The 19,223-nt window shown below is 43.3% G+C and overlaps 1 protein-coding gene across 6 annotated transcripts in view; it reads right to left on the minus strand.

The window, feature by feature from the left end:
* Positions 1-374: 374 nt before the first annotated feature.
* LOC139264534 (tyrosine-protein phosphatase non-receptor type 3-like) overlaps positions 375-19,223 on the minus strand; it is a 418,869-nt gene continuing 400,020 nt past the window's right edge. For all 6 annotated transcript variants that reach the window (XM_070881143.1, XM_070881141.1, XM_070881142.1 and 3 more), the window contains 2 exons: positions 17,684-17,819; positions 375-2,726 (listed from right to left, as the gene is read on the minus strand). In XM_070881143.1, the coding sequence (XP_070737244.1) occupies positions 2,637-2,726; positions 17,684-17,819 (226 nt within the window). In that variant the 3' untranslated portion in view covers positions 375-2,636. The remainder of the gene's footprint in view (positions 2,727-17,683; positions 17,820-19,223) is intronic.

The raw sequence follows: 19,223 nt of genomic DNA on the forward strand, positions 1-19,223 counted from the left end.
CTCTACTATGCCCTCTTATTCCATTGGGAGCATTTAAATCTATTTACGTTGCTGCCTCAGGCCTACCACCATGGTACACCTGGTAGTCTCAGAGTGGCTCGAACTGGGGGTGGACAGAAAGGAAATAGATCATGCAGCGGGTGGAGAAAGAGCAGCTGGGAGGCGGAGATAATGGTAAAATCACATCCGCAGAAAGGTGGCAGTAGGTCACATTGCCCAATTGGTTTCACTTTACCACCACTATCCCACCCAATTTCAGACAGGATGGTGGAGGAAATTCAATGCTTACCTGCAGGTTAGGGACCAACAGCCACATTAGAATCAAGTAAGTTACATATTACAAATCAAACATGCTACTCAATTTATGAACACATTTTCTGAAACACTTATCACAGCAGCAATTGTGCATCTGCATTTCAACAGTTTTAAACTGTGCAAGTAAACAACACATACATACTGAAGCACAGGAAATATAGCTAAGTGTACATAAGCGCAAACTAATAATTTCTGCATAGTAATGGTTCCCCACCTGTACCAAATGTAAATAACAAGAACTGTGTTGCATAAGATGTATTCCTTCAAGTTACAAAATCTGGCATAGAATCATTTGGGGAGTAGGGTACTGAAATACAAAGCATTAGAATAATACTTTGGTTCTTGTGATCTTTTAGAATGTAAATGACAAAATGTGAGTTTATGTTAATTCATGTGAAAAGTTGCTCAGTCCAGCTCATCTCTAGTTATATGCCTCTGTACTTAGAACAGTTATTTGCTCGATATGACACAAATGTTTATCTTAATTGGTATTAATCCTACAGAGAAACTATTATATTTTCATGACAATACTGCTTTATTTTACTGAACATTCTGGGTATTACTAGGTAGTTACAATTAAAACAAACTCAAATGGAATGGAATTTTAAAATAGCTGAAACAATGAAATTAACAAACTGCTTTTCCTTTACCAGCAGTGTATACAGTGTTTAATGGAACAGTTCTAGTGGGGTATATGTTATAATCAACTCTTCTGCATCCCGTCCAAATAGCACCGCTCTCCCATCTTTGGCTCAGGAAGGGATGCTTATCCAGGCCAGAAACATTTACCATGTCTGCCATCAATGCTACGTATGATCAGCCACCAGAAAGTGCGATTCAAATTTGGCAAATACATCTGTCCCCGAGATGGGGACAAGAGCCTCACCTCTGAACAATGTTCTATTAAACAGAACCAATGAGAACTGGAGAAATTCACCAATGGAGAACCTGGTTACCAACGCAACTGGGCTTGTAAGGCAAAGCTGTACAACATTACAGCACTAAGGAAGAATTTTCTCAATCTTTATAATTGTTTGCATGTGGTATCATATACAAAATCTCATTGCAGCATATTGCAGCAAACTACGTTGCATTGAACTAAATTACAGTCTTGGCTCATTCAGAATTATTGGCTTCCACAGCCTCTCTCAGCCACATTTTAAATATTCAAAAATATAATCTACAAAATATTTAATTTAGCTTGAATAAACCTAATAATGTCATGTTTAACAATTTGAATCACCTTACTTTTCATTGTACCCTCCTTGTGCCAGAAGTCCCAGACACTGTGGCTTTGCATTAATTCTCTGGGGTGGGTGGGACTGGTTCCATGACATTTTCTCTCATCCTGAAAACATACAGTACTCCATTCTGTGGCCTTTTTAAGAACTGGTTAAAAAATAAATTGCCCTATGAGGACAGACAGGTTTGAATACCAAGTCAAAGCTGGGATTCAAAATTGAGACCCTCTATTAATAGATACCAGGTCACCCTATTTTGTATGAAGCTTTATAAAGGATCGATTCTACTGCAGTATTACTGTTGTACTTCTTAATTACACTTACTTACAATGTGTGGCGAATTCACCAAATTTTAATCTAATCAGAAAGGTCAAATATGTAACTACAGTTGCTGTGCAGTTTAGCTGTCCATACATACATTTATACATCGAGTCTATGTTTTGTATAAATAAAATTATTCTGTATTGTTCTACAGTATAGTTATTAGAAAACTATAGTACTCTCCAGTTCAAAGCTGTTCTGATTACATGGAACAAGAGGCGTATTTAATTGATAAATGGGATGAAATCAAAGTAATAAATAGTCCTAAATAATCAGAAGTTAACTGTTTTTAAACCAATAACTATTAGACGATAACATGAAAAATAAAAAGTCAGCAGCATTAACCCGAACCATTAAACGTAATGTTCACTGCATTTTTAGCCTTTAAATGAGCCCATTGTTGTATATTGTGTCGGTGTATCATGGATTAAACGTAACTGCTGTCAGCTTTTTAATTTCAAAATGCAGCCTTGTCCTTAGTAGTTTGTTTAAAAGGTATGTTGGAATGACAAGGCAAACTAACAACAGACAAAATTAATAAATTGAAAACACACATGACAATATACTAAAAGATATTGCCTCTAACAAAGATATACAAATATATTCCTTATTTAAACATCAGTGCCAGACGTCAGGCGTGCTCAAACATCGAGTAGGTTTCCTCTTAGATTTATGGAGCTGGCCAAGCACTGAAATGTCACTATACTTTCAGATTTGTTTCAATCCATGGAAATTAGTCAAAATTCTCCAACAGCAGTACTAACTTGCAGCCTGGCATGCTTCCAGTGGTTGAATTAAACCTTCCTCATACAGACGTAGGATGGCTTCACATACAAATTTGTATTGACTCTGGAAGAAATTAAACATTATTTAAAATGAGCTTTCATCAAGTCAACCTAAAATATACAAGAATAACTCAGTTTATTAATGAAAATATTAGAAATAGTTAATAGGCAATGATTTTACTAATATATATGATTCCTAACATGTTTTTATTCACCAGTCACTGATTACAAACTGAAACATTTATGAAAGAACAAGTTGCAGCATTAAAACACAATTCCATTATTTTAGGAGAAGAGACATGAAATGAAAGTCTTTTGACAATCCTATTAGAAGCTATCAAAATGACTTCAGCTACAGCCTTTCAATTTTCAGAGTATGCTATAGACAATGTGCACCTAAAAATGGTTGCAAGATACATCTGAAGTGGATATAACATATCAGTGAATACCAGTGAGTAACCATGTGATATCGATGAATATAAAAGCAAATACAATGCACACCGTTTTATGTGCTCTGTACCAGATCCACTTTTTTTTAAATCACATTATACTGGTTCACTATTCTGGTTACAGATTTACTGAATGCATAATGTGCACATCATGCATTCAGAAGACATAATTGAGCATTCACTACACCAGGCAGGAATAATGTAATGTTGTTAGTAATGCAAGGGGAAGAGTGTGTCAAATTAGACTGAACATTCCAGAAACAGCTACAGTTTCATCCAATAGGTTGAGCAGCCACCATATTGAAAAGCCCAATTTACGCATGAACTGGGTTTGAAATACTGGGGGGTGAATTTCAACTTTGATGGGGTTACAAAATGAGGTGGCAGCAGATCAGCCGGCTGTTATGCACTCCGACCGATTTTCCTTTCCATGGAAGTTAATCAAAAGGAAAAATAAACAAGGTGTATAACAGGCAGCTGATCCTCTACGCCTCATTTCACCCCCACAGGCTGAGGAGGTAAGGATGTAACACTGGAGACATAAATGAGAAGAACAAATATATTTTACTTTACAGTAAAAATACATTATAAATATTATAAGCAAATAAAGCATTATTGTTCAGCAGATAATAACTGCTCAATTTTAGTGTTGTCACAAACTAAGATACTTTGCACAATGAATTGTTGAAATGTAGAATTAACTAGATTTCTCAGTGAAATATTTGCCTTATTTATGTGCAAGAGATAATCATAGAATCATAGAAATTTACAGCACAGAAGGAGGCCATTTGATTCATCGTGTCCATGCCGGCCGACAAAGAGCTATCCAGCCTAATCCCACTTTCCAGCTATTGGTTCGTAGCCTTGTAGCTTATGGCACTTCAAGTGCATATCCAAGTACTTTTTAAATGTGGCAAGCGTTTCTGCCTCTACTACCTTTTCAGGCAGTGAGTTCTAGAAACCCACCACCCTCTGAGTGAAAAAGATTTTCCTCAAATCCCCTCTAAACCTCCTACCAATTACTTTAAATCTATGCCTCCTGGTTATTGAGGCCTCTGCTGAGGGAAATAGGTCTTTCCTATCCACTCGATCTAGGCCCCTCATAATTCCATACACCTCAAATAGGTCTCCCCTCAGCCTCCTCTGTCAAAAGAAAACAACCCCAGCCTATCCAATCTTTCCTCATAGCTAAAATTCAGGCAACATCTTCGTAAATCTCATCTGCACCCTCTCTAGTGTAATCACATCATTCCTGCAATGTGGTGTCCAGAAGTGCACATGGTACTCTAGCTGTGGCCTAACGAATGTTTAATACAGTTCAAGCATAACAGCCCTGCTCTTATATTCAAGCCTCGGCTAATAAAGGCAAGTATTCCATGTGCCTTTTTAACCACCTTATCGACCTGCCTGTTACCTTCAGGGATCTGTGGATGTAGAATCAGTTTGGGTGGAGATAAGGAATAATAAGGGAAAGAAGTCACTGGTGGGTGTAATCTATAGGCCCCCTAACAGTAGCTACAATATTGGACGGAGTATAAATCAAGAAATAATAGAAGCTTGTAAAAAAGGAACGGCAATAATCATGGGTGATTTTAATCTTCATCTTGATTGGACAAATCAAATTGGCCAAGGTAGCCTTGAGGAAGAGTTCATAGAGTGTATCCGGGATAGTTTCCTTGAACAGTACATTGTGGAACCAACCATGGAGCAGGCTATCTTAGATCTGGTACTGTGTAATGAGACAGCATTAATAAATGATCTCGTAGTAAAGGACCCTATAGGAAAGAGTGATCATTGCTTGGTTGAATTTCAAATTCAGTTAGAGGGTGAGAAAGTTGGATCTCAAACCAGTGTCCTAAGTTTAAATAAAGGAGACTACAAAGGTATGAAAGCAGAGTTGGTAAAGTGGACAGGGAAAATAGATTAATGTGTAAGATCGTTGATGAGCAGTGGCGGACATTTAAGGAGATACTTCATAACTCTCAACAAAAATATATTCCAATGAGAAGGCAAGATTTTAAAAGAAGGGGTAACCATCCGTGGCTAACTAAGGAAATAAAGGATGTTATCAAATTGAAAACAATGGCATACAAAGTGGCCAAGATTAGTGGGAAGCCAGAGGAGTGAAAAGCTTTAAAAAACCAGTAAAGAACGACTAAAAAAAATAATGAGAGGGAAGATAGATGATGAAAGTAAATTAGCAAGAAATATAAAAACAGATAGTAAGAGTTTCTACAGTTATATAAAAAGGAAGAGAGTGGCTAAAATAAATGTTGGTCCCTTAGAGGATGAGACTGGGGAATTAATAATGGGGAACGGGAAAATGGCAGAGACTTTGAACAAATATATTGTAATGGTCTTCATGGTAGAAGACACTAAAAACATCCCAATAGTGGATAATCAAGGGGCTGTGGGAGGAACTTAAAACAATCATTGTCACTAAAGAAGTACTCGGTAAAATAATGGGACTAAAGGTGGACAAGTCCCCTGGATCTGATGGCTTGCATCCTAGGGTCTTAAAAGAAATGGCTGCAGAGATAGTGGATGCATTGGTTGTAATCTACCAAAATTCCCTGGATTCTGGAGAGGTCCCAGCAGTTTGGAATACTGGAAATGTAACGCCCCGAGTTAAAAAAGGAGGCAGACAGAAAGCAAGAAACGATAGACCAGTTAGCCAAACATCTGTCGTTGGAAAAATGCTGGAGTCCATTATTAAGGAAGCAGTAGCAGGACATTTGGAAAAGCATAATTCAGTCAAGCAGAGTCAACATGGTTTTATGAAAGGGAAATCATGTTTGACAAATTTGCTGGAGTTCTTTGAGGATGTAACAAGCAGATTGGATAAGGGAGAACCAGTGGATGCAGTGTATTTGGATTTCCAGAAGGCATTCAATAAGGTGCCACATAAAAGATTAATGCACAGGATAAAAGTGCACAGGTTGGGGTAATATATTAATCTGGATAGAGGATTGGCTAACAGAAAACAGAGAGTCGGGATAAATGGGTCATTTTCCGGTTGGCAAACAGTAACTAGTGGGGTGCCACAGGGATCAGTGCTGGGGCCTCAACTATTTACAATCTATATTAATGATTTGGATGAAGGGGCCGAGTGTAATGTAGCCACGTTTGCTGATGATACAAAGATGGGCAGGAAAGCAAGCTGTGAGGACACAAACAATCTGCAAAAGGATATAAACAGGCTAAGTGAATGGGCAAAAATTTGGCAAATGGAGTATAATGTGGGAAAGTGTGAGGTTATCCACATTTACAAAAAAAATAAAAAAGCAAATTATTTAAAGGGAGCAAAATTCCAAAATATTGCAGTAGAGGGAACCTGGCGGTCCTTGTGCATGAAACACAAAGTTAGTATGCAGGTACAGCAAGTATTCAGGAAGGCAAATAGAATGTTGGCCTTTATCGCACAGGGGATGGAGTATAAAAGCAGAGAAGCCCTACTACAATTGTACAGGGTATTGGTGAGGCCACACTTAGAGTATTGCGTACAATTTTGGTCTCCTTATTTAAGGAGGGATATACTTGTATTCGAGGCAGTTCAGAGAAGGTTCACTAGGTTGATTACTGAGATGAAGGGGTTGTCTTATGAAGAAAGATTGAGCCTGTACTCATTGGCGTTCAGAAGAATGAGGGGTGATCTTATTGAAACATATAAGATAATGAGGGGGGCTCGACAAGGTAGATGCAGAGAGGATGTTTCCACTCATGGGGGAATCTAGAACTAGGGGTCATAGTTTCAAAATAAGGGGTCGCCGATTTAAAACTGAGATGAGGAGGAATTTCTTTCTCAGAGGGGTGTAAATCTGTGGAATTCTCTGCCCCAGAGAGCAGTGGAGGCTGGGTCATTGAATATATTTAAGGCGGAGATAGACAAATTTTTGAGCGATGAGAGTAAAGGGTTATGGGGAGCGGGCAGGGAAGCGGAGCTGAGCCCATGATCAGATCAGCCATGATCTTATTAAATGGTGGAGGAGGCTCGAGGGGCCAAATGATCTACTCCTGCTCCTATTTCTTATGTTCTTATGACATGCACTCCAAGATCCCTCTACATTTCTCAGTGTCCTACCATTGATTGTGTATTTCCCTCCCGAAATGCATTCCTTCACACTTCTCTGGATTGAATTCCATTTGCCACTGTTCTGTCCATTTGACCAGTCCATTGATATCTTCCTGCAGACTACAGCTTACTTCTTCATTATCAACCACATGGCCAATATTTGTATCATCTGCAAACTTCTTAATTATATCCCCTACATTCAAGTCTAAATCATTGATATATACCACTAAAAGCAAGGGACCTAGTACTGAGCTCTGCAGAACCCCACTGGAAACAGCCTTCGAGTCGCAAAAACTCCCTCAACCATTAACCTTCCTGCCTCTGTGCAATTTTGGATCCAACTTGCCATTTGCCTTGGATCCAATGAGCTTTTACTTTCGTGACCGGTCTGCCATGTGTGACCTTATCCAAAGCCTTGCTAAAATCCATACAGACTACATCAAATGCACTACCCTCATCGACCCTCCTTGTTACCTCTTCAAAAAATTCAATCAAGTTAGTCAGACATGACCTCCCCTTAATAAATCCACGCTGACTGCCGTTGATTAATCTGTGTCTTTCTAAATGAAGATTTATCCTGTCCCTCAGAATTTGTTCCAATAATTTTCCCGCCACCAAGGTTAGGCTGACTGGCCTGTAATTAGTCGGTCTATCCTTTTCTCCCTTTTTAAACAATGGTACAACGTTAGTAGTTCTCCAGTCTTCCGACGTCATACCTGTAAACCAGAGAGGATTGGAAAATGATGGTCAGAGCCTCTGCTATTTCCTCTCAACAGCCTGGGGTACATTTCATCTGAGCCTGGGGATTTATCCACTTTCAAAGCTGCTAAACCCCTTAATACTTCCTCTCTCACTATGTTTATTTAATCTACTATTACACTCCTCCTCCAAATGCAATTTCTGTATCATCCTTCTCTTTTATGAAAAGAGACGCAAAGTATTAATTAAGAACCGTACCCACGTCTTCCACCTCTGCACACAGGTTACCTTTATGGTCTCTAAATAGGCCCTACTCTTTCTTTAGTTATCCTCTTGCTCTTAATGTATTTATAAAACATCTTTGGGTTTCCCTTGACTTCACTTGCCAATATTTTTCCATGCCCTCTCTTTGGTTCCCAAATTCCCTTTTAATTTCACCCCTGCAGTTTCTATACTCCTCCAGGGTTTCTGCAGTATTGAACCCTCGGTATCTATCATAAGCTTCTCTTTTTTCTTTATCCTACCCTATATGCCCCTTGACCTCCAGAGGGGGCTCTAGATTTGTTAGTCCTACCCTTTTTCTTTAACGGAACATACTTGCTCAGAACCCTCACTATCTCCTCCTTGAATGCCTCCCATTGCTCTGACACTGATTTACCTTCAAGTGGCTGTTTCCAGTCCACTTTGGTTAAATCACAACTCAATAAACAATGTTAATCCATCAGTATCATCCGCACACCACTGTATAGGATACTTGCATATGACAAAGAAGTGGTTTCACTAAGAAATTGTGCAAAAGTAAAATGATTTGGTGTGATCACTGGTCATGCATTGAAATTTTCATGTTAGTGTGAATTAGTCAATAACAACATTTATACAACATTTTTAACACGCAGAATGTTCGAAGATGCTTCACAGATGTATGGAAGATAGACACTGAGCCAGGAAAGGAGTGTTTAGCATGATGGTTCCAATGTACTTCCAATTTCCACCCTTCCCTCACCTTTACATGGTCCATCTCCTACTCTTCCCTTCCTCGACTTCTCTAGTCTTCATTTCTGAGGATAGGCTATTGACAAACATTCACTTTCGGCCCACTGACTCCCACAGCTACCTGGACTACACTTCCTCCCACCCAGCTTCCTGTAAGGGCTCCATTCCATTCTCCCAGTTTCTCCGTCGCATCTGATCTGACAATGCCACCTTCCATACTAGTCATCACAGGCGGTCCCTCGAACGAGGATGACTTGCTTCCACGAGAGTTCACAGATGTTTCAATGAAGGATCCAATGTTCTGGTCCTGAACTCCAGTTGAGGGGGTTGAAGATGCCTGTGCGTGAATTTTTTTTAAACACGTGGTGACCGTTGCACATCAGCCACCACACGGGCTTGACAGAGCTAGTCCTTTATCCAGTGGCAAGGATTAACCAGGACGACTGGAGACTTGCTCTTCCACGTTCAACGGATCATCCTCCGTCATTTCCGGCACCTCCAGCGTGATCCCACCACCAAACAGATCTTCCACTCCCCTTTCAGCATTCCAAAGGGACTGCTCCCTCTGAAACACCCTGGTCCACTCCTCAATCACTCCAGCGCTCCCTCCCCTCCCCACGGCACTGTCCCATGCAAGTGCAGAAGATGCAACACCTGCCCTGTTACCTCCTCCCTTCCCACTGTCCAGGGCCCCAAACATTCCTCCCAGGTGAAACTACAATTTACTGGTACTTCTTTCAATGTGGTATACTGTATTTGCTGCTCACGATGTGGTCTCCTCTGCATTGGGGAGACCAAATGCAGATTGGGTGACCGCTTTGCAGAACACCGCAAGTGTGACCCCGAGCTTCCGGTCGCCTGTCACTTTAATTATCCGCTCCACTCCCACTCTGATCTCTCCGTCCTCTGCCTCCTACACTGTTCCAATGAAGCTCAACGTATGCTTGAGGAACAGCACCTCATCTTCCGTTTAGGCACTTTACAGCCTTCTGCACTCAAAATTGAGTTCAACTATTTCAAACCATAACCTCTGCCCCTATTTTTTTCTTTTTTTCTGTTTTTTTCTCTTTCTCATGGCAGCTGTTGATGATTCTGCCATCTCCATTTACACCCGAGCTAGACTCATTGGGCCCAAGTTTCGAGCCGCGCCTAGAATGGCGTAGTCCCAACCTGGACGCCCGTTTTTCGCGCCACAAAGTGTGCCGAAAAAAACCCTCCAGATTCTCCACCTCCCAGCAGGTCCTCTGGCCCTCGGCGCAGCGCAGCAGGAGCTGTAGGGGGTGGAGCCAGGTCCCTGCGCCGAAAACAGTGCCGGGACCTCTGCACATGCGCGCTACAGTGGGCACGCAAGTGCAGTAGCTCCAGACGCCCGAAACGGTGTGGGGGGGGCCCGAAGCACGCAGCCCCTAGCCCTGGCCGAATGGCCTCACTGGGGCTGTGTGAATAAGGCTCCTCCCATGGCCAGCTCCTGCTTCCTCCCGACTGGACCCGACTCCCGCTTCCGGACCGGACCGGACCCGACACCCACTCCCCCCGCCCCCCCCCCCCCCCCCGGACTGGACTCGACACCCGCCCCCCCCCGGACCGGACCAGACACCCGCTCCCCCCCCCCGCCCCTGGACCGGACCCGACACCCGCTTCCCCCCTCCCCCCCGGACCGGACCCGACACCCGCTCTCCCCCCCAGACCGGACCTGACACCCGCTCTCCACCCCCCCCGCCCCCGGACCGGACCCGACACCCGCTCCCCGCCTCCGGACCGGACCCGACACCCGCTCCCCCCCCCCACCCGCCCCCGGACCGGACCCGACACCCACTCCCTCCCCTCCCCCCCGGACCGGACCCGACACCCGCTCTGCCCCCCCCGGACCGGACCTGACACCCGCGCTCCACCCCCCCCCGCCTCCGGACCAGACCCAAAACCCGCTCCCCACCCCCCCCCGCCCCCGGACCGGACTGGACACCCGCTCCGCCCCCCCGCCCCCAGACCCGACACCCGCTCCCCCCCCCCGGACTGGATCTGACCTGACCTCCCCCTCCCTCTCCCTCCCTCCTCCCCCCCCACCTGAACCGAACCAACCTCCCTCCCACCACCCCCCCGACCAGACCCAACGCCACCTACCTGTAAATCTGGTGCTGGGGATGGGCCCTGCCCGAAGTCTCGGGCCCGGCCCGTTCAGCCTCCCTCCCCCTTCTCCCTCCCCCCCACTCTCCTTCCACCCCCCAATCTCCTTCCCCCCCCCAATCTCCTTCCCCCCCAATCTCCTTCCCCCCCCCCCAATCTCCTTTCTCCCACCCCCTCCCATCTCCTTTCTCCCCCTTCTCCCCCCCTCCCCCTGGGGCCCTTGTTTCTTAACTTGTCCCATTACCAGGTCTTTTTGCCTTGCAGCATCATCTCTTTTGTCTCTTAATCTCTTCTACCTTCCATCCTATCACAAACCTTCCCTTTTGTTCTTTCCTCCCCTCCACCCTGTCCCTGCCCCTACACTTGCTTAAAAACCTGTTACATCACTAACTTTTTCCAGATCTGACAAAGAGTCATTGACCTGAAACGTTAACTGTTTCTCTTTCCACAGATGTTGCCTGACCTGCTGAGTATTTCCAGCATTCTGTTTCTATATCAGAGATGGGTTTTGAAAACGTTTTTACAGAAGGAGAGAATTGGAGGAATGAAAAAGTTTAAGGAAGGAATTCCAGAAAGTAAGACCCAAGCAGCTGAAGGCTATATCACCAATAGTGGAGGTGGAGGTGGAGGGGGAATACATGGAGGCTGGTGTCAGAAGAATGCAGTGTTCAAGAAAGAGGGATACAAGACTAGATTAGGATAGAGAGATAGTGTGGTAGAAGGCCAAGGAGGGATTTAAAGGTGAGGACAAGGATTTTAAATTTGAAGATTGGGCGATGGGGAGCCAACATACATCAACAAAGAGAGATGTGGTGGTTAAAACACGACTTAAGTGTCGAATAAGATATGTACAGCAGAGTTTTGGACATGATGGAGGTTATGTAGAGTGGAGGATAGGAGGCCAGGAAGGACAATATTAGTGTAGTTAAGTATGGATACGACGAAAGCATGGTTTCAGCAACAGAGGGGATGAGGTAGGGGCAGAGGTGGTCAATATTGCAGAAGTTAGAAAGAGAGAGAAAATTGAGTCAGCTCAGCTCAGTGTCAAACAACCATCGAGATTATGGATAGTCTGGTTCAGCCTGATAGAGTGCCTGGGGATAGACTGATAAGGTGAGGGCCAAAGATGATGGCTTTGGTTTTCCCGATGTTGAATTGGAGGAAGATAAAATGCATCAAACACTTGATGGTGGACAAGCAATCTTACAGCACAAAGGATTTAAGGGGTCAAGAAAGGCAACGGCAAGGGAGAGCTGGGTGTCATCAGCGTACATGTGGAAGCCAAGGGACAGCATAATGATAAATAAGAGGATGGGCCTAAACATAGACATTTGGGGACTCTGAAGGTGGTGATGCAGGGGTGGGGAGAGAGATACTGCTGGAGATGCTCTGGAAATGTTCAGGTAGAGTGGAATAAAGCCAACGGAGAGCAGTCCCGTGAAGCTGGAAAGGCTTGGAGAAGGATGGTGGTCCACTGTATTAAATGCCTTGGTAAAGTCAAGCAGGATGAGGAGGGATAATATATCATGATCACAGTCATATGGTATTGCAAGGTCTGGTTGGGATGAAGTGGCATGTGTTATGTATGTAAACTTTACCAAAGTGTAAGACTTGCCACCAGGGGGCGCACCTGTGGGAGACCCAAGGGTCACCTGCACACCCTGGGCAAGCAGATATAAAAGGCATGAAAGAATGCTGTAGGTCCATGTTCCCCGGGCTCCACAGCAGCCAGTCCCCAGCTCATCCTGAGATTTCAATTCTGTTTCTTTCTGAATAGCAATGTTGTGAAGGGCACAGCAAGCAACTATGACGTAAAATGTGCTCAGTGGCATAGAGCATAACTCCTGCAGATCTATTAAGGCAGCAAAACCTTCACTTCAAAACCCCTATAGTCCACTCAATGACCACTTTAGTTAATGAATGAGCGATGTAAGATTGGAACTTGAAGTGTGGTCATCAGTCCTGGAAGCAAGGCGTATGCCTGGTAATCCAGAAGCCAAACCAATAGTCCCCCTGAATACAACTTGGAGGCTGGACTGCCTCATGACAAAACTCTTGTGACAACTCCATGCAAGTTTTTCGCTGACATGAAAAATTCATCGTAGTTGGTCGCAATCAATTTGAACACTGAAGGAGTGGTATCCCTTTCTCCATTGTGGGCTCAAGGCCCAGTTTAGCCTCTTGAGTACATAACCTAGGCCGATACTTCAGCGGATTACTACTGTCCCTTGCAAAAAGATTTCATCAGATATCTGTAAGGAACTCTGAACAGTTTCATGGAGGAGGGTTACTGTTTTTTCACCAATGAAGTGAACTGATTAACTGGAGAGCCCACTTCCCCTGCCAATTATGCATAGCCTAGTAACGTTGTGCAGAAGAATAAAATCTGTTCATATCTGTATGTTCAAAGTTCACACACTAGCCGAGACATCATTGATGGCCTACATCATCAGTAAGGAATATCCCAAACATCTGAGCTAGTTCTGGGCAGCTCCTATGGAGCAGCCTGTGGAGCAGTTGGTAAAAAGTGACAGATTGTTCCATTGCTTAGTATCAGATGGTGGACTTGTTGCCTTGGGAAATTACAATAAAGCAGAAGGAGGCTTTTGAAAACAGGGATGGTGGTGGCAATGTGTAGAGGTACAGGGAGAGATTTCCAAAGGCATAAGTAAAATGTCTGAAAGAATAGCCATCAACTATGGAGCAAAGAGAACGGGAAAGAGTTGTAAACCAGTATTGAAGGAATGGAGGGTACATGAATGCAGACCTGTACAGCTGGAGATCAATGTAATGGGATGAGGCCATAGAGTAATTTGAAGAATAGGACAAGGAATTTTACATCAATTAACATGGCACAGGAGGTGTAATTTTCTGACTTTGTCCCTCTGGTAGGGAGTTCATCAGCCAAGATTGGAGATTCTGGTGCACGCTGCACAGCATTTTCCAAACATTATTTTAAATGCTTGGAAATGTGTGTGCAGCAGATGCTGAAATTTCTGATATGCGCTCTTGGTGGGTGGGCTCCCTGTGAAGTAAAAGTATACCTAGCGAGCCAGTGAAGATTGGCAAGGATGAGCGTGATACGGGGTTGAGAATTTGTGTGGGTGAAGATGCAAGCTCTGGCATTCCAGATAAGTACGTTGCTTTAGGAAATGGTGCAAGGACAGTATCAGAAAAGTTAACTTTAGGTGATAAAAGAGTAGCAGTGGGGAGAGGCAGAGCTAGGTGATGTCAATTGGCAACAGCTTCAAAAACAAGGAGGGACTGTTAAAAAAAAGTGACCAGGTGGCATCTCAACAACAAATTGCATGTATACAGCGCCTTTAACATAATAAAACATCCCAAGACGCTTCACAGGAACAATTATCAAAACAAAATTTGACACCGAGCCACGAGATAGGAGGTCGGGTGACCAAAAGCTTAGTCAAAGAGGTAGGTTTTATGGAGCGTCTTAAAAGAAGAGAGAGAGGTAGAGATGTAGAAAGGTTTAGGGAGGGAATTCCCGAGCTTAGAGCCTAGACAGCTGAAGGCATGACCACCAATGGTGAAACAAAGAAAATCGGGGATGAACAAGCGGCCAGAATTGGAGGAGCGCAGATAACTCAGAAGGTTGTAGGGTTGGATGGAGTGGAGCTGGATTTATAACGACAACACATCTGTGGAGACAGAAAGAACAAAATGCAAACTATTACTTTGAAGCATATAGACATTGAAACTATAGAGACCGACAGCTGCTGATAGCATTTATGGAAGAGATTTACAAATACACATGAACTGCGAATTATTGTATAATTTTTTGTGTGTACATCAGCGACTTTAAAGACTATTACATTGAAACTATGTGGGGATTCTACCATATTTCTGGCAGAAGCTCCTGGAAAATAAAATTTCCAGGAGTTTTCTGACTGGAGCACAAGTTCTGTCCACCCCATAAAAGACAAATGATGGCTTGGGAATAGTGAGAGCTGGTCATCCCTAACTGGAGGTTCCTACACCTGAGCCTCAGTCAAGACCCAGTGTTGTAGTGGTGGCTATTATTCTTCCTAAGTGGAGGTTAACAACATTTATGTAGCACCTTTAACGTAGTAAAATGTTCCAAGGGGCTTCAAAGGAGTGTTATTAAACAAAATTTGACACTGCGCCACATAAGGAGATATTAGAACAGGTGACCAAAAGCCTGGCCAAAAAGGTAGGTTTTAAGGATTGTCTTAAAGGAGGAGAGGTAGAAAGGCAAAGAGACTTAGGGAGGGAATGCCAGAGATTAGGGCCTAGGCAGCTGAAGGCACGTCGCCAATGGTGGAGTGATTATCAGGGTTGCGTCAGAGGCCAGAATTAGACAAGTGTGGAGATCGCGGAGGGTTGCAGGGCTGGAACAGGTTAGAGAGATAGGGAGGGGAAAGGCCATGGAATGTTTTGGATGAGCTGAAGTTTATGGAGGGTGGAAGATGGGAGGCTCGCCAGGGGAGCATTGTAATAGTCAAAGCTAGAGATAACAAAGATATCGATGAGGGTTTCAGCAGTAAGTGAACTGTGGCATGGGCGGAGATGGACGACGTTATGGAGGTTGAAGTAGGCAATATTGGTGATGGAGCGGATATGTGGTTGGAAGCTCATCTCAGGGTCAAATAAGACATCAAGGTTGCGAATGATCTGGTTCAGCCTCAGACAGTGACCAGTAAGAGTTGGTGGCTAGGGAACGGAGTTTATGGCGTGGACCGAAGACAATGGCTTTGGTCTTCCCAATATTTAATTGGGAAGAAATTTCTGCTCATGCAAGACTGGATATCGGAAAAGCAGTGTGACAAATAGAGTATGCAGGGGTCGAGGTAGGTGGTGGTGAAGTAGAGCTGGATGTCATCAGCATATATGTAGAACCTGACCTCGTGTTTTGGGATTTTGTCGCCAAAGGTGCAGCATATAGATGAGAAATAGGAGGGGGTCAAGGATAGATACTTGGGGAACTCCAGAGGTAACCGTGCAGGAGCAGGAAGAGAAGCCATTGCGGGTGATTCTCTGGCTACAACTGGATGGATAAGAATAGAACCAGGCGGGCGCAATCCCACCCAATTGAACGATGGAGGAACGGGCTAGGAGGAAGATGGTGTGGTCAACTATGTCAAAGGCTGCAGACAGGTTGAGAAGGATGAGGAGGGAGAGCTTACCATGGTCACAGTCACATAGGAAGTTATTTGTGACTTCCACTGTTGGGGGGGGGGGGGGCGGGGGGGGGGAGATAGGACCATTTTCAGCACCGGGCAAGCCTGAGCACGGGCAGGTGGATGCCAGAGTTTTTGACAGGCATGGTCAGGTGAGTGCGGGAGATATGCCCAAAGTAATACTTACACCCACCTGACTCATGCAGCATGCGAGGTGCCCCTCCCCACTGACTCTGCAAACTGGAAGGCACCAAAAAGGTACAATCCCAATGTAACTGCCAGAATTAAGGCCAAGTAAGTTTGGGACCTATTTACTGACATGTACTTTCATTACATTTACATTGCTGCTTTTTCAAGAGCTAGGAAATTGCACTCAAGGAGAAACTGTAATTTAAACTTACCAGACTTTTGTGATACCAGGGTGGATGTTTTTCACTCCAGAATAAATTTGCTGTCTTGTCTTCTTACAGTTTTTCTTTGAAGGCCATAAACTTGGTGATGTCCTTTTAATCTGTAGGCACTGAAATCCATTTTTTGGCAAACCTTTTAAGGTTGTAAATTATTTTTGATAATCCTTTGATGTTTGACAAAATTAGGGAACTTTAACTTTGCTTTTCTATTATGGTCTAGGTGGATGACCTTCCTTCAGGTGTTGAAAGCAATGTGTATGTTACAAAATAAGCACCTTGATAATTGCAAAAGTATCTCTCAATAGTAGATAATTTGGGGTGAGAGATACAAGCCCGATGTTGTCTTCTTCTGGATTCCATTTATTGCCAGTATTTCTTATATCATCTGTAAAGGACCTGATTGAGGTAGTCAGTTTGAACACCTAAACGACCACTAACTTCGGATCAGTTGTCTTAATTTACCACTAGCAGTAAACTAACTTTTTGATTTATGAGAAAGACAGCATTTTTGTTTTGTGGTTGAAAGATGCTCTATACCTGCAAGTCAGATTATTGGTGTCACTCCTGCTAAGCTTCTCCCAAAATTACTACTGTAAATATTAGTCATACACCTCACAACAATCAGTTCAACTAATGACGTCTTGGGTTGCAGCGTAATGCAACATTTTAACTGAGAGCAATGATGCAAGAAAGGTGCCATAACCTTATATATTAAAATAACTGGAGGTAATTTAAGGTGCTGTAGTATATTGATGCACTAATGTAGTGCAGTTTACAGTTGCCATATAGTGTTACGATGCAGCTTCATCATTTCCCAGAAACAGGACACTAAATCTGCGCATCCCGAAACAATTAGTTGCAGTAATTGATGAGGGCAGAGAAGTAGGTTGTCTGCTCACCCTCTCAGTCAGGGAATGGTGCATGTCGATGGAGCATAAAAAAGGCAGAAAAACAATCTGATACATGCATCTGAAGGAGAGGGAAGTCAACACATTAGCCAAAAATTCATAATATAGAGCATTAGCTTGAAAATTCACTTGAATGTTCCTTCCAGGTCCTGAAATGTAATTAAAATAAGTGTCTTCATTATTCTTTCATACTTATTATCCAAATCTTACCGATGTCTGTACCATCATGGCTCGCTGGTCTCTTGTTGTTCTAACAATATCCAGTGGGTACACAGGTTGGTTGTTTTCAATTAAACACATTGCTGTCTCCATGGCAATAAGGACACCAGTTCGACCAATTCCGGCACTGCAAAGAAATCAACAAAGAATTTAAATAAAGTACAGATTAGAGGCAAAAAAATTATATAGTCAAGCCTTAAGCACAACAAAGTAATGTATATAAGACGTGATTGAATGAGTGAGAGACCGACATATATAAAAACAAAGGTGTATAAGACTGCATTCACTATGCAACCTTAGCATTGGGATGAAGTGGTTGCAAATTCCGGCCTCCCGGGTCCGTATGGACCTGGGAAGGCATCGCAAAAGCCGCTTTTCAGCGCACAATGCGCATGCGCTGAAAACTGGCTTTTCCGTTCTGTCAAGCTGATGCTTGACAGATCTTCCATATCTCCACATCCAGGACATTCGCATGGGCAAGACTGTGGTATTTAGCCATATCTTGCCCAATAGATGTCCTGAAATCTCTTGCGCCTGATAAAAGCAGGCACATAGCCTACTTTTACAGGCCTAAGAGTTTTAAGTACACAAAGACATAATAAAATAACATTTAAAAAACGTTTTATTGTTAAAAACCCTCTACATTACGGTAAGTTTATTTTAAACCATAATTAAAAAAACCTTTTTTTTTTAGATATCGGAAAAATATATATTTTTTATAATACATAAATAACTCATTTAAATTAATAAAAATATGCGGTGTATTTTTTTCTATTTTTTTAAATTTGTGTTTTGGGTGTTTGTGGTGGGGGTGGGGGGTTCTCAATCATAATAATGAGAACTCCAACTTATGGGACAACTTAGGGAGTTCCCATTATTATGAATGAGTATATACTTTACCTGGATTGGCTACCCAGACTACAGCTCCAGCTCTACAGACATACCTACGCGCAGTCAGTGGAGGCCTCAGGACCGGAATCTCTCGTGGGTGCAGCACGTTAAGTACACATTTTGTAACATTTTTTTACCCGATCGCCTGCAGGAAGCAGCCGATCGGGATTTCTAGGCCAATGTATGTGCAACATTTGTGCATGCATACGTCTGCCCGCTCAGGTGGATGCAAAAGATCCTACGGCACTATTCGAAGAGCAGCAGGAGAGTTCTCCCCCGGTGTCCTCGTTAATACTTATCCCTCAATCAACTAAAAAAAAATTACCTGGTCATTATCACATTGCTGTTTGTGGGAGCTCGCTGTGCGCAAATTGACTGCCGCGTTTCCTACATTACAACAGTATACTTCAAAAGTACTTAATTGGCTGTAAAGCGCTTTGGAACATCCGGTGGTCCTGAAGGACGCTATATAAATGCAAGTCTTCCTTTTTTTTTTGCATATGACTAGCATGAGAGTGGGAACTGATGTGTGGAAAATCCTTAGAATAGGCATTGTGCCTATTCTGCACCAGGATTTCTCACCCAGTTTTTTAAAAAATAGCTGGGCTATGCTTGTATTATTGAAGGCTTTCACTGATGG

This window comes from Pristiophorus japonicus, chromosome 5 (assembly GCF_044704955.1).
Source record: "Pristiophorus japonicus isolate sPriJap1 chromosome 5, sPriJap1.hap1, whole genome shotgun sequence".
In the NCBI taxonomy this organism is placed as follows: domain Eukaryota; kingdom Metazoa; phylum Chordata; class Chondrichthyes; family Pristiophoridae; genus Pristiophorus; species Pristiophorus japonicus.